The sequence below is a fragment of the Acartia tonsa genome, chromosome 4 (assembly GCF_053477335.1).
Source record: "Acartia tonsa isolate MP-2025a chromosome 4, ASM5347733v1, whole genome shotgun sequence".
Taxonomy (NCBI): domain Eukaryota; kingdom Metazoa; phylum Arthropoda; class Copepoda; order Calanoida; family Acartiidae; genus Acartia; species Acartia tonsa.
Genome location: NC_137263.1, coordinates 51,341,234 through 51,359,923, shown reverse-complemented (window position 1 = coordinate 51,359,923; position 18,690 = coordinate 51,341,234). Strand labels below are relative to the sequence as shown.

The following is an 18,690-nucleotide window of genomic DNA, read 5'->3' as shown; positions in this document are numbered from 1 at the left end:
GGCGTCTCGGGGCTAACTAAACTGGTTTTAGTCTTCAAATTTTCATTTGAATATCCACGGGAAGTTGTCTATAATACGATTCGATAAATAACCACACTTCTGCTATTTTTTATTGTTTAAAATATTGTGATACCAATTAGCATTTCTAGTTTTATTTTATCATTATTATTGTTTTGTTAGCTTTTAATATAACAACGCCTAGAGATACAATAACATTTGTGATATCAAATCATTTTACATGTTGAAGTACATTTTTTCTCTTTGATATCTATGATATAAACTTTATTTCATACTATAAAGATGCAAATTGTTTAAAAATTAAATTTTAACCCCAAAATAAATTTGCTTAACTGAAATCTAAAGCTATGAATACATTCAGAATTAAAGATATGCGAAGCGGTGAAAAGTGTCATGTTTGACGTCATAAAAATACGTCTAAATCAATTTCTCTTATGGAATTTCCTTTCCCACTTCTCCTCTCATTCCTACTTTTTAGACTTATTTTTATGACGTCACAAAGGACACTTTCCAGCGCTTCAAAACATGCACAACAGATTTTAACTCTTTTAGTTTAAGGTTTTGTATGGCTGTTAGAAATTTTAAATTTTAAATTTTAGAATATATGTATTAATTTTTATTAGTTTTGAAAGAGTGCCATCAATAAATGAATTGATTTTCATTCTGTCATTATTGTTTAATTAATTATCAATGTACTATGTAGTTCTAATATTTTAATAAAGAAATATTTATAAATCTTCTTTTTGTGTAACAAGATTGAAAACATTTCACGAACGCTATGATTATATATTTATTATTTTTACTTCAAGACAAAAAATAAAAAGGATGACAACATCCATAAAAGCAAAGTTCTTAAATCAGAGAACTTTTTGAGTAGATCATTAATTTGCAAGTCTAAACAAAATTGTACATAAATTTGTTGATAAATTGCGTTAAGACGGGATACTGTAAAAGGACATACTTTCATCTTTAGAATTTGATGCATTAGAGTAATAGAGATGCTTAAAATTTTTATCTCTTGTAAAGATTCAGAAATTAACAAGTGAAACATTAATTTGCAAGTCTAAACAAAACAATGTACATAAATTTGCCGCTAATGATATTGTACATTGTCGCCTTAGGAATCGTTATTTCAAAAATCAGATAAGTAGGAAAACTGTATATCATACAAAAAGTTGTTGTAAAAGTAATTTTCACCGGACTAAATAAATACCTAATTTATCAAATACATCCAAAAGGGCTGGGTAAAGGTGTGTCCTACTATACCTGGCCCCTTAACGAATTTGGTGATTCCCCATAAAAAAAGGCTTTTTACCGTTGGAGGGCCGGGTGGAGCGCCAAATATTTTGAACGTCGGATCTTAGATATTTTCTAGTAGTAAAGCCCCCAACAAGTTCAGTATAGGGGGGGATTTTTGTTTGAAGCTGGCATAATTTGTAAGCTTTTTTACCAAAATAATTATATTTACTCTTGCAGTATATACATTATACATGTCTCGTAATGTGTAAAAAAAATTGCGGATGTGTCCATAGGCTTTAAAGACTATTTAAGACATTTTAATTTTTTAATTGATTGCCTCTATGAAACGAGGAACTGAAGTGGTTCAAACGTAAAAATCTATTTTTTTAAGTTTTAACGCATTGATGTATTATTTTTATTTATATATTTATTTTAGAAATAGATACTATATTTACGTTTTATTATGTGTTTTGGTCTTTTCGACCTTGTTGTTTTTATTCTTGTCAAATTTAATATTATTCCCTTTCATGTAATATCTACGACGACATTTATTATTGAAAATGCCGCTAACTTATTGGAGCGCACAGATGCCGCGCACAGAATTTTAGTTTTCCATGTGGGCTAAGCACAACTTTGCACGATTGTTAAAAATATGTAAAAATTCTTTGAACGAGGAATATTATTTATAATTGTGGTTAAAATAATAAAAATGTTATATTTTTGGTTAAATTAGTTTTGTTACTTTGAATTTATAAATTTGTTGCTATCCGATTTTCTTATATTTATTGTTGTTTCCAATTAATGGAATTTTTTAATTGAATATTTTTAAAATGTGACTTTAAAACTATTTATAATCTATGCAATAATAGGGTAGTTCACATATTTAAAAGACCTGTGATAATAAGAGAGGTAAGTTATAGAATGTAATTAGATATATTTTGGCAAGGTTAAAAATATTTTTAAAATTTCAGAATTATACGTACGTATCGTGCTCAGTTCACAATACAATGTAAATCATGTGGGCACTTTACTGAAAGATATTTTTCTACGTTTGTGATTATGATAATTTTTTATTAGTTTTTGTTCTAACTGGCTTTTAAACGGGCAGGTCAATTAATTTTCCTTTACCCTTACCAAATCGGACTGGTCAAAGAATTAACTCTGATTGTATAATATTGACTAATACTTGATAAAACTTTATATGAATCTTAAATTTCATACAATTTTCAGATAATGGTGAAGCGAAAAGTAGAGTTGGATACAATCCAATCAGTTTATTCAGCGCTAAGCCATAGATTGTTAGGCAGCGGCGATGACTTTTTCCACGGCAATGAAAAGAATGTTGATTTCTTATTGGATCTTGTAACAAGAACGGTTGAGAAAGGCGAAAGTAATTCGCTCTTAATTCTCGGACCTCATGGTGTTGGAAGGACAGCTTTAGGTATGGAAATATGTTAACTTATTAACTCAAATAAGGGGTGATGTTTTAATCTTTCCCGCTTCATTATCCTTTTATTTACAATATATATCTGATACATATGTAAATCTATTTTTTCCTATAATTATGAAATACATATTAATATTTAGTGATTTCTCAACTTAAGTTACTGTTATACAATAGTTAGATGGCCTAAACTGCTTTTAATACATAGTTGTGTTAGTCTTAATCAAGGATAAAGTTGGAGTTTGACTTCTTTCTTTTTATGGATTAACCTTGAAGTGTCTCCATGAGTCTTAATTCTACTTCGGAAACTAAACCAATTGTGTATGGAAATTATATTTATTTTATTAAGGTACTAATGTTTTTTTTTTTTTTAGTTAAGAAAGTTCTGAAGGAAGCCTCTAAACAGAAGTCCTGGGTAGAAAATGCTGTTATTGTTGAGCTTAATGGTTTTATTGCTATTGATGATAAAATTGCTTTGAAGGTAAGCAAATTGCTAATCTAATATTATCAAAAGTAAGAAATCCAGAAATGGTAGTATTTTAGGGGGGGGGGGGGGCAATGCAACAGTCTCGTAATCTATGCGCAAATGGCACTTATAATTCGAATATCGAGATGAAATTTGTTGTGAGTAATCCTTGGTAGGTCTATTTTCTCTCAATCGAATAAAAAGTTGGAAAAGTGCCATTTGCGCATTGATTACGAGATGGTTGCATTAAAATAAACCTTTTTTTCTTTTCACTACCAACGGCGTATAGTGACTTTTGAGTGGGGATGATTGGGCGGTCTGATGACTCTGTAATCTCATCTTTGAAATTGAAAAGTTGAATAATCTCTCCCATTGAAAATATCCAAAATACAACAGACGGGAACATTACACCTTCTTTCTGCCTTTTTAACGATTTAGAGGAATGTTTTATCGAATTAAGAGTTATTTTGAAATAAAATGTATCAATAAATGTCCTTTATTTGTCTTTTTTTTAACATAATGATTTTTTTTAGGAAATTACGCGTCAATTGAATCTGGAAAACGTGGTGGGCAACAAAGTCTTTGGATCCTTTGCAGACCATTTCTCATTCCTACTTGCCAGTCTCAAGTCTGGAGATAAAGACAGTAAACCCATCATTTTTGTTTTGGAAGAGTTTGATACTTTCTGCAATCACAAGTAAGAACTTTATATTTTCAGTTGGGGTCCTGGGCAATTGGGTCTTTTTTAATAGGGCTTATGGGAAAAGCTTTAGGATGAGAGATTTGTTATGGGGAAACGTTTCACAACTGGATTAAGTATTAAAATTGAACATTTATAAAGGGGTGAATATTTTTACAAATTTCCCCTACCCCGCGAGGTAAATATTCACCTAGGTTATAAATTACATACCCTTGCATTGATAATAAAAAGAAATAACTCAAGATTATTATTTCAGGAACCAAAGCTTGCTGTATAATCTGTTTGATATTGCTCAAAGTCGAGCTGTCCCAATCTGTGTTATTGGTGTATCCTGTCAGATTGATGTGACTGAGCTTTTAGAAAAGCGAGTCAAGTCTCGTTTTTCGCACAGGCATCTCAACCTTATGCATTTTGAAGAATTTGACAAGTACCTAGAAATGTTTCAGGTAAATCTTTTAGTTTGTATTATTAGGGATGGCAATCCGCTGAATTTTATGGTCGGATTCTGATTCTTACAAAAATCCAGCCAATTAATAAAGCGGATCAATCCTTGGATTGCTGATTCTTTTTTCTTTTTTTTTGTTGCGGATTACAGATTCTAGCAATATTTTTATAGGTCTTTAAATAAATAAAAAAAAAATCCCTTATGGTGAGGGAGGGGGGTGGACTAGAAAATGTGTCGTAGGCAGAGTTTCGGTGCGGATCCGGATCCTTGGACTCAAAAAAATGCGGAAAAAATGGAAAAATCCACCTAAATTTATATAAAATCTCAGACATTCTCTTGAGAGACAATCTTTAAGGTTTAGGTTCAGACTTGAAAATTAAAAGTATTTTTGACTTCGAATTTAAGAATAAATATTTTTTGAAAAATTTAATGATTTTATTTTTCTTGTCCGGATCTGCAATGATCAAACTTGGAGCGGATCCGCATACAATCAATGCGGATCCGAAACACTGGTCGTAGGATAAGAAAGTGAATAAAACAAAGATTACTCAAAATATATTTCCATTATTCGCCCTCTATGGAGGGAAAAAATTCAATATTTTTCAGCTGGGGAAAATAATAAATCTATCGCAGAATATACACCCCTGCAAGCATTCGTTCCACGTAAACTAATCATTTATGTTTGAAATAGTTAACTGTTCTTTATAAAGACTTTCAATTTTAGGCATTTCTTATCCTGGAAAAATCCAACAACGTCTCTGATTTTCAAGTTTGGAATAAAATGGTAGAGAAAACTTTCCAGGATCCACAAATACAAAACTTTCTTGAAGATAAATTGTTTATTTACGACAAATCTGTTAGTTTTATGAGACAGTTTCTACATTCTCTGCTTGTGTGTATGTTGGCCCAGAATGAACAGAAGATAAACCTGGAATTATTTGATGCTGCCCTCCAGCAGTCTTGTGCAAGCTTCTCAGTCCAGCCGCTTGATAACATAATTAAGGATTTGTCCATTCTGGAAGTTTGTATACTGATTGCTGTAAAGCATATTACTGAAATTTATGACCATGAGCCTTTTAACTTTGAAATGGTCTTTCATGAATATGTCAAATTCCGACGACGTCGCCTGACAAACTTGACAGAGGAGAGAAGTGTTATCTTCAAGTGCTGGGAAAACCTGATCGGTCTAGAAATGATTATTCCTAAGGTAAAGATTCAATTCTAATATAAAGCAAGGACATCCAAGCTTTTTATTTGCATTGGGGGGGGGGGGCAGATGGTAAAAAGAGTACATCAAAATTCGCTAGGGGGGTAGGGAGGGTAAACGCATCGTTAAGTTTTTTTTCACAAAGGAGGTGAGAAAAATAAAAAAAAACGTTCTTAGTGTTAAGTTTTTATCCTAATTTTTACATTTTTTTCCCTTAAACCAAATATTTTTTATTTCCTCCTCCCCCCTTAGCAGGGTCAAATTTGCGGAATATACCCTGGGTGTGAGTTTTAAGGCTTAAAAACAGTAGAACAACAATATTCACTAAGTATATGTATTCCTTATTGATAAGAAGACCAAAATATTTAGTGGATATTATTATTCTACTACTGTATTAAAGCCTTAAAACTAACACCTTTATGGAAATTAAATACAACCTACCTCTTCCTATGTTGGTTTTTCTTGCAACCAATTCTCTCTGAATTTAAATATTTTGAAAGCTTTTTACAGTTGTTTTAAATATATCCCTTAATGCTTAGAATGTTAAAACCGGTTTTGATCTTTACTATTTATTTAGGTTAGCGGCGAGAAATGTCGGAGCCAGCAGGCCGAGTATATATTAAACGTATTCCATATTCCGGTGACTACACTAAAGAAATCCGTGGAGAAATATCCTCATTGTCCCACAGAGGTGCTGCAGTGGTTAACTAGCAGTACACACAATAGTGCCAGCTTTAGTTAGATTTAGAATTAGTTTTATTTACTATCAAGTACCTATCAACAGTCAAATTAGTTAGGATTAAAATATTCTAGTTCTTACCTGTTCAGGGGTTTACATTCTGCACAAGATTTATTTTTTTCCCCTGCTACAAAATTTTTTATTTTTTTTCTCCCCTAGATTTTTCTTAAAGTAGGGGGGGAAATAGAAAAATATTTAAAGAATTCTATATTTTATTTATTTTATCCCTCCTACCACACATTTTTTAGTTTTTTTTAACCAAGGAGGGGGGCGAAATGGAAAAAATGTTTTCAGTTTTCTTGATTTTTACATTTTTTTCCCCTCCAACCACTTATTTTTTATTTTTTTTTCCACCCCCCTGAGCCGGGGATCCCATGCAGAATATACACCCCTGTACCTGTTTCAGATAACTTTGTATTTTTACTAGCTTAAAAAGTTACCTTATCATAGAAAGAAAACTTAGTATTTTCATAGTAACTTTTCTGTTTCTAGCCCCTGCGGGGTAATAACCTAGCCTAAAATACAAAGAGCCACTGTGAAAATGCGACGAACCCCGCTACTTCGTTTTCTTTCCATGATCCAAACTACCTTTTATAACTTCATAACAAGACATAAAATGTCCAAAAAGTATAATATTTGCTCGTGTATTTATATTTATGTATACCTACCTAGTTTGATAAATGATCATGCCCAAGAATTAAGCTTAGATTATTTTAATGATATTGTAATATACAGATATTTATTTATATTTTTACGTTAATTTAAGGAAGATAAAAGCAAAACCCGAATTTCTATGTAAAATAATGTGATATTTTAGATCGTTACGCTTATTTTTTGTCTCTATAATATATAAACATATCGAAGTAGTAAATAATGCAGTTTTTCCAGCTGAAAATTAGCTAGCTTATCTTTTTTCCCTATCCAGCTTTTAAAACAATTGGCCAATTTTCACAATTTTGTAATCGCCATGTTATCTATAATACCTAAACCTGTTTATAACCCAAGTACCTGATATTTCAGAAAAGATGAAGGCGAGTGGAACATTGAAGGAATACAATGTGATTGGCAGAAAGTTGCCCACCGAGGCAGAACCTGTCACTCCTCTGTTCAGGATGAGAATCTTTGCACCCGACCACGTTGTCGCCAAGTCTAGGTAATCTCATTTTTTGTTTTATTTTCATTATCTATCATACAAAGAAGAACGATATCTATTGGTCCTGCGGTGGGTTTTAGCTATTTTCAAAGGGGTCTGGGATACTCCCCTTCCAAAATAAATGCTACACCACAGGGTTGTATATTCTGCAAGTTTGACCCTGCTAAAGGGGGGGTGTGTGGTTTGTAAAAAATAAAAAATGTGGTTGGAGGAAAAAAATAAAAATTTTGACAGCAGGGGTAAAAATAAATCTTTTGCGGAATATGTAGCACCCCTGCCACACCACAAGGCGAATCCTCGATAGAAAAATGATGACTCTTCTTCCTCCACCCCCCCCCCCCCCCACACACACACACACACAAACAAAATTTATTTCAATTGGGATTTCATTACGCCTTGAAGCGAAACAACGAGTAAGACGGTATAGTAGGTTAAAGATTAGTCAGGGGTGTATATTCTGCACAAGATTTTTTTTTCCCCTGCTACAAATTTTTATATTTTTTCCCCCCCCCTAGTTTTTTCTTACCAAGTAGGGGGGGAAATGGAAAAATATTTAAAGAACTCAATATTTTATTTATTTTATTCCTCCTACCACATATATTTTTCACCAAGGAGGGGGGGAAATGGAAAAAATGTTTTCAGTTTTATTAATTTTTGCATTTTTTCCCCCTCCAACCACTTATTTTTTTATTCCCCCCCCCCCCCCCCCCCTTGAGCAGGGGATCCCATGTAGAATATACACCCCTGAGATTAGTTTCGTGGAGCTTTTTCTGTTCCTAATAATTTTATTATTAAATATTCATCTCCACTCTTTTAAACCTTGGCCATGAGAACTACAAACATAATTTACAGTTCTAGAATACTAGTTAGTTTCTTAAATCGCAAAGGCCTAAATCTATCTATTTTTTCAGATTTTGGTACTTCTTGCGTCAATTGCGTAAGTTCAAGAAGACCACTGGTGAGATCGTTCAGTGCAAGAGAGTTATCCAGAAGAAGACCACAACCGTCAAGAACTACGGTGTCTGGCTGAGGTACAACTCCAGGTCTGGAACCCACAACATGTACAGGTAAATAATGATTAAATTTGCACTGTTTAATTTAGAAAGGATATTGGATAGGTAGTAATTTTGCTGTGAATGTTATAGGAATAAGATGATAATTTACTTTGCATAGTGTTCCAGGGTGTAGATTTTCATTCCCTCTTAATTTTTTCCATATAGGACCCCCTCGGGAAATGGAAAATATTTGAAGAATTCTATATATTTTTTTATTTATAAAAATGGAAAAAAAAACAGATATAATTTCTCTTAATTTTACATTTTTCCCCCCAAGCACATGTTTTGTATTCGTTCCCCCCCCCCCCTAGATATACCACACTTTTCTGGGATCTTGCTGCGTCAAGTATCAACTGTTGGGAATATCAAAGGATGACTCCATGCAAAATTTGAGCCGGATCCGGCCAAAACCGGCCGTGAATTTTATAAAAAACCGGTTTTTTCCGGTTTTTAGGGGGTATCAGTAAATCGATTCAGCTGGAGCAAAACCGGTTGGAGGTACAAAAAATTTTACTTCACATGAAATTTAGCCAATGCAATTGCCTACAAAAATGTACTTCATCATCAACTTGATTGGACAACTCTTTCCCCTCCTAAATGTCCATTAAAACCTCGGAAACGGCAAAAATCGCCAAAAATCACGCCTTCGGCGGCGAATAACGGCTAAACGGTCAGTCGGAGGCGAATGAAACATAAATAAAGAAATGTCCGCCTCAAAAAGTTGTTCAATATCAAAGAGATGTTTGAAGTCTCTAAAACGACTCCTTCCCCTCCTTTAAGGGGAAAAACTGAAAAAACGTCATTTTCAAAAGTATGCCCACTTCGTGGGTGTGGGGGGCACTGAACCCGTCACCCCTGGGTCACCAAATATAAAGGCTAGGCGGCTCACATTGCTGAATTTTCACCAAGTGAAAGTCTTGTGTCATTATCTCTTATGAGAAAAAAGTTATTAATGAATTAAAATTTCAAATTGTGATTTTTTGATGGATTTCTTTGATGAAATGACAGGCCGGTCAATTTTTAGGCCATTTTTTGCGGTTTTTGGGCCGTCACGCCCAAACGGTTTGAGATAATCTCACGGGACCTTTTGCCCGACCTAAGTCTGGTTATTTGTGAGGTCTAAGAAAAAAAAATCCCGGATTGGATGAAGCACGACGTCGCAGCGCGCCGTCAAAAATCGCTGGTCGGCTCATTTTGCCCCCTCAAACCCTCACCTCGTGCCATTTTTCTGTGTAAAGATTATAATTATAATCTTTTGCGTAAGTCTGATTTTTTTTCCTAGACCTCACAAATAACCAGACTTAGGTTGGGCAAAAGGTCCCGTGAGATTATCTCAAACCGTTTGGGCGTGACAGCCCAAAAACCGCAAAAAATGGCCTAAAAATTGACCGGCCTGTCATTTCATCAAAGAAATCCATCAAAAAATCACAATTTGAAATTTTAATTCATTAATAACTTTTTTCTCATAAGAGATAATGACACAAGACTTTCACTTGGTGAAAATTCAGCAATGTGAGCCGCCTAGCCTTTATATTTGGTGACCCAGGGGTGACGGGTTCAGTGCCCCCCACACCCACGAAGTGGGCATACTTTTGAAAATGACGTTTTTTCAGTTTTTCCCCTTAAAGGAGGGGAAGGAGTCGTTTTAGAGACTTCAAACATCTCTTTGATATTGAACAACTTTTTGAGGCGGACATTTCTTTATTTATGTTTCATTCGCCTCCGACTGACCGTTTAGCCATTATTCGCCGCCAAAGGCGTGATTTTTGGCGATTTTTGCCGTTTCCGAGGTTTTAATGGACATTTAGGAGGGGAAAGAGTTGTCCAATCAAGTTGATGATGAAGTACATTTTTGTAGGCAATTGCATTGGCTAAATTTCATGTGAAGTAAAATTTTTTGTACCTCCAACCGGTTTTGCTCCAGCTGAATCGATTTACAGATACCCCCTAAAAACCGGAAAAAACCGGTTTTTTATAAAATTCACGGCCGGTTTTGGCCGGATCCGGCTCAAATTTTGCATGGAGTCATCCTTTGATATTCCCAACAGTTGATACTTGACGCAGCAAGATCCCAGAAAAGTGTGGTATATCTACCCCCCCCCCCCCTCTTTAGCAGGGTCAATTTTGCAGAATTTACACCCCTGTAGCAGATTTAAAATATTTCGTCAGTTTATCTTTTCGTTTTTACATCTGCATCCTTCAAAATTGGTATGTTAGTAGTAACTATTCTTTAAGTTTAATTTTTGCAGATTTTTAAGATACCTAAATGGATAAATGCTTCGCAGTTTCTTCAGTTCCACATTTTACCTTATTAGAACAACTAATGTACTCTATTTGCGATAAAGCATGGAATAAAGTTTTTGAATAGAAAATTTAGTAATCTGCCAGGCTCTCTTTGTCACTATTTTAATCCTTATTTCTGTTCAGAGAGTACCGTGACCTGACCATTAACCATGCTGTTACCCAGTGTTACAGAGACATGGGAGCCAGGCACAGAGCCAGAGCTCACTCCATCCAGATCATCAGAGTCGAGCCTCTTATCGCCAGCAAGTGCAGAAGACCTTTGATCAAGCAGATGCACGACCCCAAGATCAAGTTCCCTCTGCCCCGCAGGTAAATTTTTAAAAAAATAATCTGGAATGTTGGCGAGTCGAAGAAATGATATTACTTGTTCATACTTTCATTAGCATCTACGCCCACTTGAAGCCTCAATGGGCATTTAAAGTAGGGTGGGGAAGGGGTTTTAGTTATTCCACCCACTGTTTTTAGCTTCATTTCGAGGGCCATTTTTTATAGGGGGGATTTATCTTAAATGGAGGGAATATCCTCCCCCAAAATAGTTACCTTCCCTGAACCTTTGAGAACGGAGAAGCTACATTGTAACGCGTTTAGCGCAGGGTTGGCAGGAATAGTCTTAAGGCAGATTAAACCACATGGTTTGTTCCTGTTTTAACCACCAAAAAAATCCATAGCAAAAGCCACCTTGAAAAAAATGCAGTTTTCACCTCAAAAGGTCCTGAAATACTATTTCTGAAGAAACTTCTTATTTTTTCTTAAAACGCCTTTACACACAGTTTAAAAATATTAGAATTTACAACAACAAAAAACTTCTTTTTATTTTCAAATATAAATGTCGCTTTCTAAAAATAAGTATCTCTTTTTTCTTCTGTAAATTCTAATGTTTGTTCACTGTGGTTTTTTCCCCCCAAAATATTTAACCGGTTAAAGTCCGCTAACTTTTCCAGAAAAAGCCGCATTTTTTCCAACCCTCGTTAAGCGAGCTGCTTTCGCACAGATACCCTGTTACTAAGGATACAACTTTTTGGAAACTCAATGGAGTGCATTTTCAAAATCGTGCAAGATACTCTTATCGATCACGTTATCGTCCCCTTATTTTTATCAAAATTGCTTGTGTGTCCGTGGGAAAGTCTCTTAAAATCATTTCAGTATATTCACTAATCTTGTATTTTAGGGTTCTCAAGCCCAAAGGCGCCATTGTGAAGGCCAACAGACCCAAGAGCGTCTTCAACTAATTATCTGGTGCTACCAGTGCCCAGCCTTCATATTATACACAATTTACCATCTTGAAGTCATCATTGTACGCGGATTATTATTTAATATTTTGCCTACAAGTATTAAACCTTCTCGCGAAGATTGTTATCTTTTCCTTCAATAAAGATTAAAAATATACTTTTTGTTTCTTATTTGTAATGTAATTTATTTAATGTAATGTAATCGAAAATATTTGTCCTTTTTATATGGAGTAGTAGAAATAACTAGGTATTTGTTTTTATAAAGTTTTACGATCATTTGTCCGAATTAAAATTCAGTTGGTCACTGGTCATTAATAAAAAAAACCATGATGTTGTCTTTATATTTCGAGGATTGAATTGTCTTCTTCAGGCGGTTTTGGTGATAGCGACGATTATTCCACCGCCGTTCTTTTAGGTCCACATACCTAAAAAAAACTATGCCAAATTTTAGTGCTGTTTAACTTTTTATGGTTGTGTTTTTCCAGGTTTCTGGTTTAAAGGAACCTTGTTATTGAAGCTGGAGGCTTCAAATTTTGGGTATTGGGTCTACTCGTGGCAGTCTTCCAGTAGTTAAAGCGGTATATTTCTTGCAGGGTTCCTTTAAGTGTATCATCCGCCTCCAGGAGTCTATATCCCATAAAAAATATATTTATAATAGAAGGAATCTTGTATCCGTCGCGTACTCTAAAATCTTTTAACTTAGCCCCAGGGGTGTATAATATATTCTGCACAAAATTCTTTTTTTTTACCCTGCTGTAAATTTTTTTTTCTCCCGAGGTTTTTTTTAGCAATGAAGGGGAAACTTTAGAAATATTTTCAGAACTCTATTTTATTCATATTACCCCCACTCTCACAAATATTAATTTTTTTTTCACAAAGTAGGGGAGAAAAATGAAAAAAATGTTTTTATTTCTCTTAATTTTTATAATTTTTCCCCCCAACAACATATTTTAAAAAAAAATTTTACTCCCCCCTCCCCCCCCTTTAGCAGGGTCAATTTTGCATAATATACACCCCTGCCTACCCCTTTAATCCTTGATTACGCGAATATAGCAAAACTTATCTCCTTCAGTTCAGATGCGTGCAAATTAATAGCTTAAAGAATTTTATTTTTCTTTATTCTGCGAAAAAGATGCATCACTCTGTTTGTCTGACCCCCTGATATGTTTGCTTCATTTTTAAGAATTTTGTCATACTTGTGTTACCTACCTTTGAGTTGTATTTTTCTTCTAAACTTTTGAACTCTTAGGCATTTAAAATGTTGAACAGCGGAGGACGCTTAAATACAACTGGTAGAGGTTACCAGAACCTTTTCAATCAAGGAAATTCTCGAATGCCCGGAACAAATATTGCCATGCCTGCCCATGCCAATTTACATCGTACTGGCCCATCCTATCCTGGAGACCTTCAGGCCAGAAATTTAATGCCTTTACCTACACTTGGAGCACAGGAATATATTCAGATTGGTGATGATAGTGTACAACACAACGGTGATTCCCAATCCGGCCGCTACTCCATGCGCAAGGCTAAGCCTATGACCGTTGTTCCCATGAAGATAGTTGAGCTGGTGGCTCATAGAGAGGAGGATGGTCCTCTACTCTGGCATGGCAGAGAGGTCGGATTTGTAAAACTTATAGGACAGGTAATTCTTAATACACATAGGTATAAATATATGGACAATTTTTACTTAATGTTTACTCAAAGTTCATTATAGCAATAATATTCTGAAAAGGCAGAATTTAAATGTAAGTCTAAACAAAAATGTAAGTTAATTTGTTGCTAAACTGCTTAAATACAGGATACTGTTCAAATAAATACTTACATTTTTAGGACCTAATTATGAGATGCTTTGCATATAACAAATTGTAACTTGTTGTAATATGAAACAGTATTCCAAAATCTGATTAATAGGATAAGTATATCACATAAAAAATTGTTTAAAAGGTTAAAAAGCACTATGCTTTAAATGGACTTACGGACTTTCTGGTAACGATTATACAGTTGCTACGATTCTAGATCGTACCTAACTGTTAAAGGGATCATTTTGCAAAGTTTTAATTCTATAGAACAATTCTATCAATGTTTGAATTAACGAATAGAGCTAATTGTTCCAGACGGACTGACCGACCCTAGTTATAGAAAAGATTCACAGTTAAAAATGAAGAATTCAGTATATTATATTAACATACTGTTCCATCAGGTTTCTGATTTTGAAGAGACAGAGACACGCGTGACCTACAGAATAGATGATAGATCCAGTAGCATTCTTCTACTACAATACAAAGAAGGAAATTAAATGCCTTTGCTGATCGAAATTTTAAATCTTAAATGTTGGTGATCGCATTTCTGTTCATTTTTACTATTTCTCAAAAGATTATTTTCAGATTGGCTTTAATTGAAATCAAATTATCTTCCGCTAGATTAAAATTAGTTTTAAGACATTTTCCACGAATATCTTAAATTCTTAATGTTACTATCTGTGGACAGCTGTCTTTAATACGATGCGATGAATAACTAATTCAATATGGCTTGGGGTCGGAATCATATTGATGGTTACTGGATACGAGCTAGACCGAAAAATCATGTATTGTAACGTATCACAAAGTATTTTCAATGAAATGAAATTCTAAAAATTAGTCTAGTTTTGTTAACTCGGGGTCACCAAATCGCACGAAGTAAAAATTAAATAAATTAGGACGTACTTTTGACTTAACTAACTTGTTTGATAAATCCATTGCCTTTTTAATCCATTTCAGGTACTTTAAAAAAGGTGGAATTTTGCAGGCGAGGATTTAATTTCTTGGTTTGGTGAAGGCACCATCTTCACAAATAGTAATTATAAACCGTCTTAGGATCTTTAAGTAGTCCCACAAAAGAAGAACCATATCTGTTCTGCGATTAGCGAGATCATTAGATAAATATAGACATCCTGTTAATATAAGGATCACAACAACAATATTTTACAGAAATGAAAAGGCATTTAATCCTAAACCTGCAGTAAACAATGATACCTGTGATATCAAGCGTGGTGATTTTATTGGAATTATTGGCAGTTTCAAGCCAGGTGGCCAGGAGAAAGCTGTTCTTGTTCTTAAGGTGACAACTTGATGATTGATAACTACACGTGGTCATTTAGAGTAGCGTAGCTATCTTATTACTCCATCTGTCAGCTAGAGGAAAACGTGATTTTCTCGGCTGTTATTCAAGATAGATTAATGATTTTGTAAGAATTACTCAACCAACGAGCTTTTTAATTTACATGGTCCGTCGTCGGTCTTCTAGCAATGCTCTGATGAAGATCAAATTTCTGTAGGAAAAGGATCTATAGATTATAGATAGACCGCTCAATATTTTTTGTATGAAAAATCACTTGACAAACATCTAGGTAATGATTACTAATTGGAATGATCTGAAGCAGCTCAAACTGCCTTATAAAAATGACGTCATATAATACATATGACCAATACCAAGGCCTATATACAATTGAATTGACCAATGGTAAAATCATTGTATACTGGCCTTTTATTGGTCATTTGTAGTGTATGACATTATTTTTTATTACCTAGGCACTATAAGGTGCTTCGAATGATCTTGATGACATTAGGTTTCTATGAGTGTAAATGTGTTTTAACATAGCAAAGAATAAGCATTAAAAAATTGTAAGTTAGTTTATAACCATAAAAGCTTAAGTTTAAGAAATCATCCCTATTGGTCAAATGGTTTCTGAGAAAATTAAGGTTAGGTTCTTTTTTAGGGTTTTTGGAGCCCCGGAGGGCTAGTGGTTGGCGGCAGGGGGGTGACTTCTAAACCAAAATTTAGTTTATAACCATAAAAGCTTAGGTTTAAGAAATCATCTCTATTGGTCGAATGGTTTCTGAGAAAATTAAGGTTAGGTTCATTTTTAGGGTTTTTTGGAGCCCCGGAGGGCTTGGGGTTGGCGGCATGGGAGTAACTTTTAAACTAGAAGTTAGTTTATAACCATAAAAGCTTAAGTTTAAGAAATCATCCCTATTGGTCAAATGGTTTCTGAGAAAATTAGGGTTAGGTTCATTTTTAGGGGGTTTTTGAGCCCCGTGGGGCTAGGGGGTGGGGGTAGGGGATTGACTTTGAAACCATAAGATATTCATACCCATAAAAGCTTAAGTCCAAAAAATTTACACGGTTCATCAAGTGGTTCCTGAGAAAACCCCCCCCCCCCCCTGCATCAAAAAAGCTTCAGTTACGTCCCCCTTTCAAACCAACCCTTCAAATTGATTTCAGATATGGAAAATCAACTCACAAGAAGAAGTAGATTTCCACAAGTTGACCTTAGTCTACAATGAGATCAGGTAACCAACACGTAGCCAATCCGCTCGTCGTCGGGGATGTGATAGATTTGAATCTTGGCCTGGCACTGCGTTATAACTAAAGATATTAAAAATGGCTCCTAAAGTGCGCGATATACATAATTAGAGTAGGGGAATGCATTTGCTTAAAACAGGCGCAACTCATTACCATCCAACAGGACTTCTCAGACAAATGTCGTGTAATCGAAGAGTTGGTTGTCTGATGGGTGTGACTTAACCTAATACCTATGATGTTTGGACAGAAAAGGAGAGATTTGGCTCCCCTTAGTATAGTTATCCTTGGTTGTTGGACCTGGCGTTTTATTGTCAAGGACAGCATTCCCGCCCGTATGAGGTAAAATTGTCTTAAAATAGATGACCTGAAACAAAATTGAGCCATTTCTACAAATATGGTAAAGTATGAAGTATCACGAAACCTAACAATTTTTTATTTATGGCTGTACTCGCAGAATAGGTATCTCTAATAATAGGTTTCTACTGCATGCAGGGCATTACACAATTTAATTTTATGCTAAAATACAGGGAGGCGAAGCTGGAGCAGAAAAGAATGTTCACCGCTAAAAGTCAGATTTCTGGCGGTCTGTCACTTCCAGCACTTCAAGTAAAGAACTCATCATATTATGAAAAGGTAACGTATTATACCTATAAATCAAATATGGAGGGGGGGGGGGGGGGGTAGGAGTTGTGCTGACACTTTTGCGTAAACAGAGAGTATAGAACTTGTCTTAGGAGTGAGAGGATAGGTTATAAGGCGAAAAAATTTCCTTTTAGGATGTAGTTTCTCTAAGACAATAGCCTATACTCCCTGATTACGCCAAAGTGTCAGAACTTCCCTCCTCCCCCCTTAATTTTCTAATGAGATTAATTTTAAACTGTTTCCATGTTCATCACTTCTGAAAAATTATGAAAAACTTCGCATCCCTGTAATTAAGTGTAGATTTAAGCATACAATAATTATATCAATTTTAGTTATTGATTAATACCCATTAGGGAAGATTCACATAGGTCCCGGGATGATTTTATTATTGTGGGAATAGAAGATTCACAGTAATGCGTAAAGTTGTGAGTAAGATTCCAGTCAAATGCGCTTATTAGGTCAAACTGTTTTTAAATATGCGTTTAATTTTACTATGCGTTAGCGTTTGATCAACATTAAGAACAGTTAAACTTAATAAGCGCATTTGACTGGAAGCGTGCTCACAATTTTATGCAACATTGCGGAAGCTACTATTCCCTTTATCATTAGTCATATGGTAGCTTTAGATACTATAAGTGACGCCGCTAGTTTCTAAAAAAAATAGGATAAAATGTTTAAGGTAAGTGTATTTGGTGGACGACAAACCCAGCTGCAGCTCGAAGCCACTCAGTTTTCCTTTCTAGAGAACATGGAACCTTATGTAAAAGATGTTCTTCTAGCCATAAGGTAAATATATTCAATTAAGCACAATTTTATAACATCAGGGAACGAAAGGGAAAAGACAATAGACGACAAATTGATTTATATCCCTAATCATGATACACAATATTATTATCCCTTCTGTAGAGTACAATTAGTGGTTGAAATGCTTGGACACTCAAGTAAATGAACCAACAAATCAAAATTCAATAAAAGTCCCCAGGGTTGTTGAGCCAACGAATGAGAAGGCTTTGGGGACTAGTGCAATAAAAATGTCTCTTCCCCCTCTGATTTCAGTAGCTTAAATCTAATTACAAAAATTTAGGAACTTTCCAACGGAGGAAGGTATCAGCCACCAAGAGCTGGGTGTGAAGCTAAAGCTAGCCAACGACAAGCTCAGCTCCAGTCTAAACTTTCTCATGGAAGAGGGGCACATCTACTGCACTATAGATGATTATCATTTCAAATCAACAGATATTTGATTTAGTCGTAGAATGTGTGACATGTTTTTTGGCTCTAACTAAAATTTCTTGTAAAATATTAATGTTACTATGGATCTATCTATATATTGTTTATTTATATAAAGTTTGAACTACAAAAAATTGAAGGTTTGTTGATAGACTTAAGTACACCAGTTTATAATTTAGAAAGAATTTAATCTTTGACTTTAAACTATTTGTTATTTATTGAGGATATTCACACACGGGTGATTATTGAGAATTTAAACTTTTATAGTTTTCTTATTTTTCTGTTAACTTAATTGTTTCAAGCAATCGATTATTAATCTAAGAAATTTGATAACTTATCTTTTTAACCCGTTTTTAAATACTTATAATTCTTATCTACCTTTTTTGCTTATGAATATGTATATATATTTATTGTGTATATTGACTGTATGTATAATGTATAGTCTAGAACATATAAGAAGATATATGATTGTGTCCGATTA

General features: G+C 34.5%; 3 protein-coding genes across 3 annotated transcripts; all 3 read left to right on the top strand.

Moving 5' to 3' along the window:
* The first annotated feature begins 2,332 nt into the window (after positions 1-2,332).
* Orc4 (origin recognition complex subunit 4) lies at positions 2,333-7,282 on the top strand. Its single transcript, XM_080158830.1, has 7 exons — positions 2,333-2,698; positions 3,076-3,182; positions 3,701-3,864; positions 4,124-4,313; positions 5,037-5,519; positions 6,097-6,349; positions 6,665-7,282. Exons 1-6 carry the CDS (start codon positions 2,491-2,493, stop codon positions 6,259-6,261), a joined length of 1,317 nt encoding a protein of 438 aa, XP_080014956.1. The 5' UTR covers positions 2,333-2,490; the 3' UTR covers positions 6,262-6,349; positions 6,665-7,282.
* LOC145317670 (large ribosomal subunit protein eL20-like) lies at positions 7,278-12,156 on the top strand. Its single transcript, XM_080158831.1, has 4 exons — positions 7,278-7,411; positions 8,323-8,478; positions 10,894-11,079; positions 11,939-12,156. The coding sequence occupies exons 1-4, from the start codon at positions 7,284-7,286 to the stop codon at positions 11,997-11,999; spliced, it is 531 nt and encodes a 176-aa protein (XP_080014957.1). The 5' UTR covers positions 7,278-7,283; the 3' UTR covers positions 12,000-12,156.
* An 880-nt stretch (positions 12,157-13,036) lies between these two features.
* Positions 13,037-18,547, top strand: LOC145317671 (replication protein A 32 kDa subunit-like). The gene is made up of 7 exons (XM_080158832.1): positions 13,037-13,641; positions 14,200-14,287; positions 14,998-15,095; positions 16,260-16,327; positions 16,868-16,973; positions 17,662-17,768; positions 18,067-18,547. Exons 1-7 carry the CDS (start codon positions 13,258-13,260, stop codon positions 18,221-18,223), a joined length of 1,008 nt encoding a protein of 335 aa, XP_080014958.1. The 5' UTR covers positions 13,037-13,257; the 3' UTR covers positions 18,224-18,547.
* Positions 18,548-18,690: the final 143 nt, after the last annotated feature.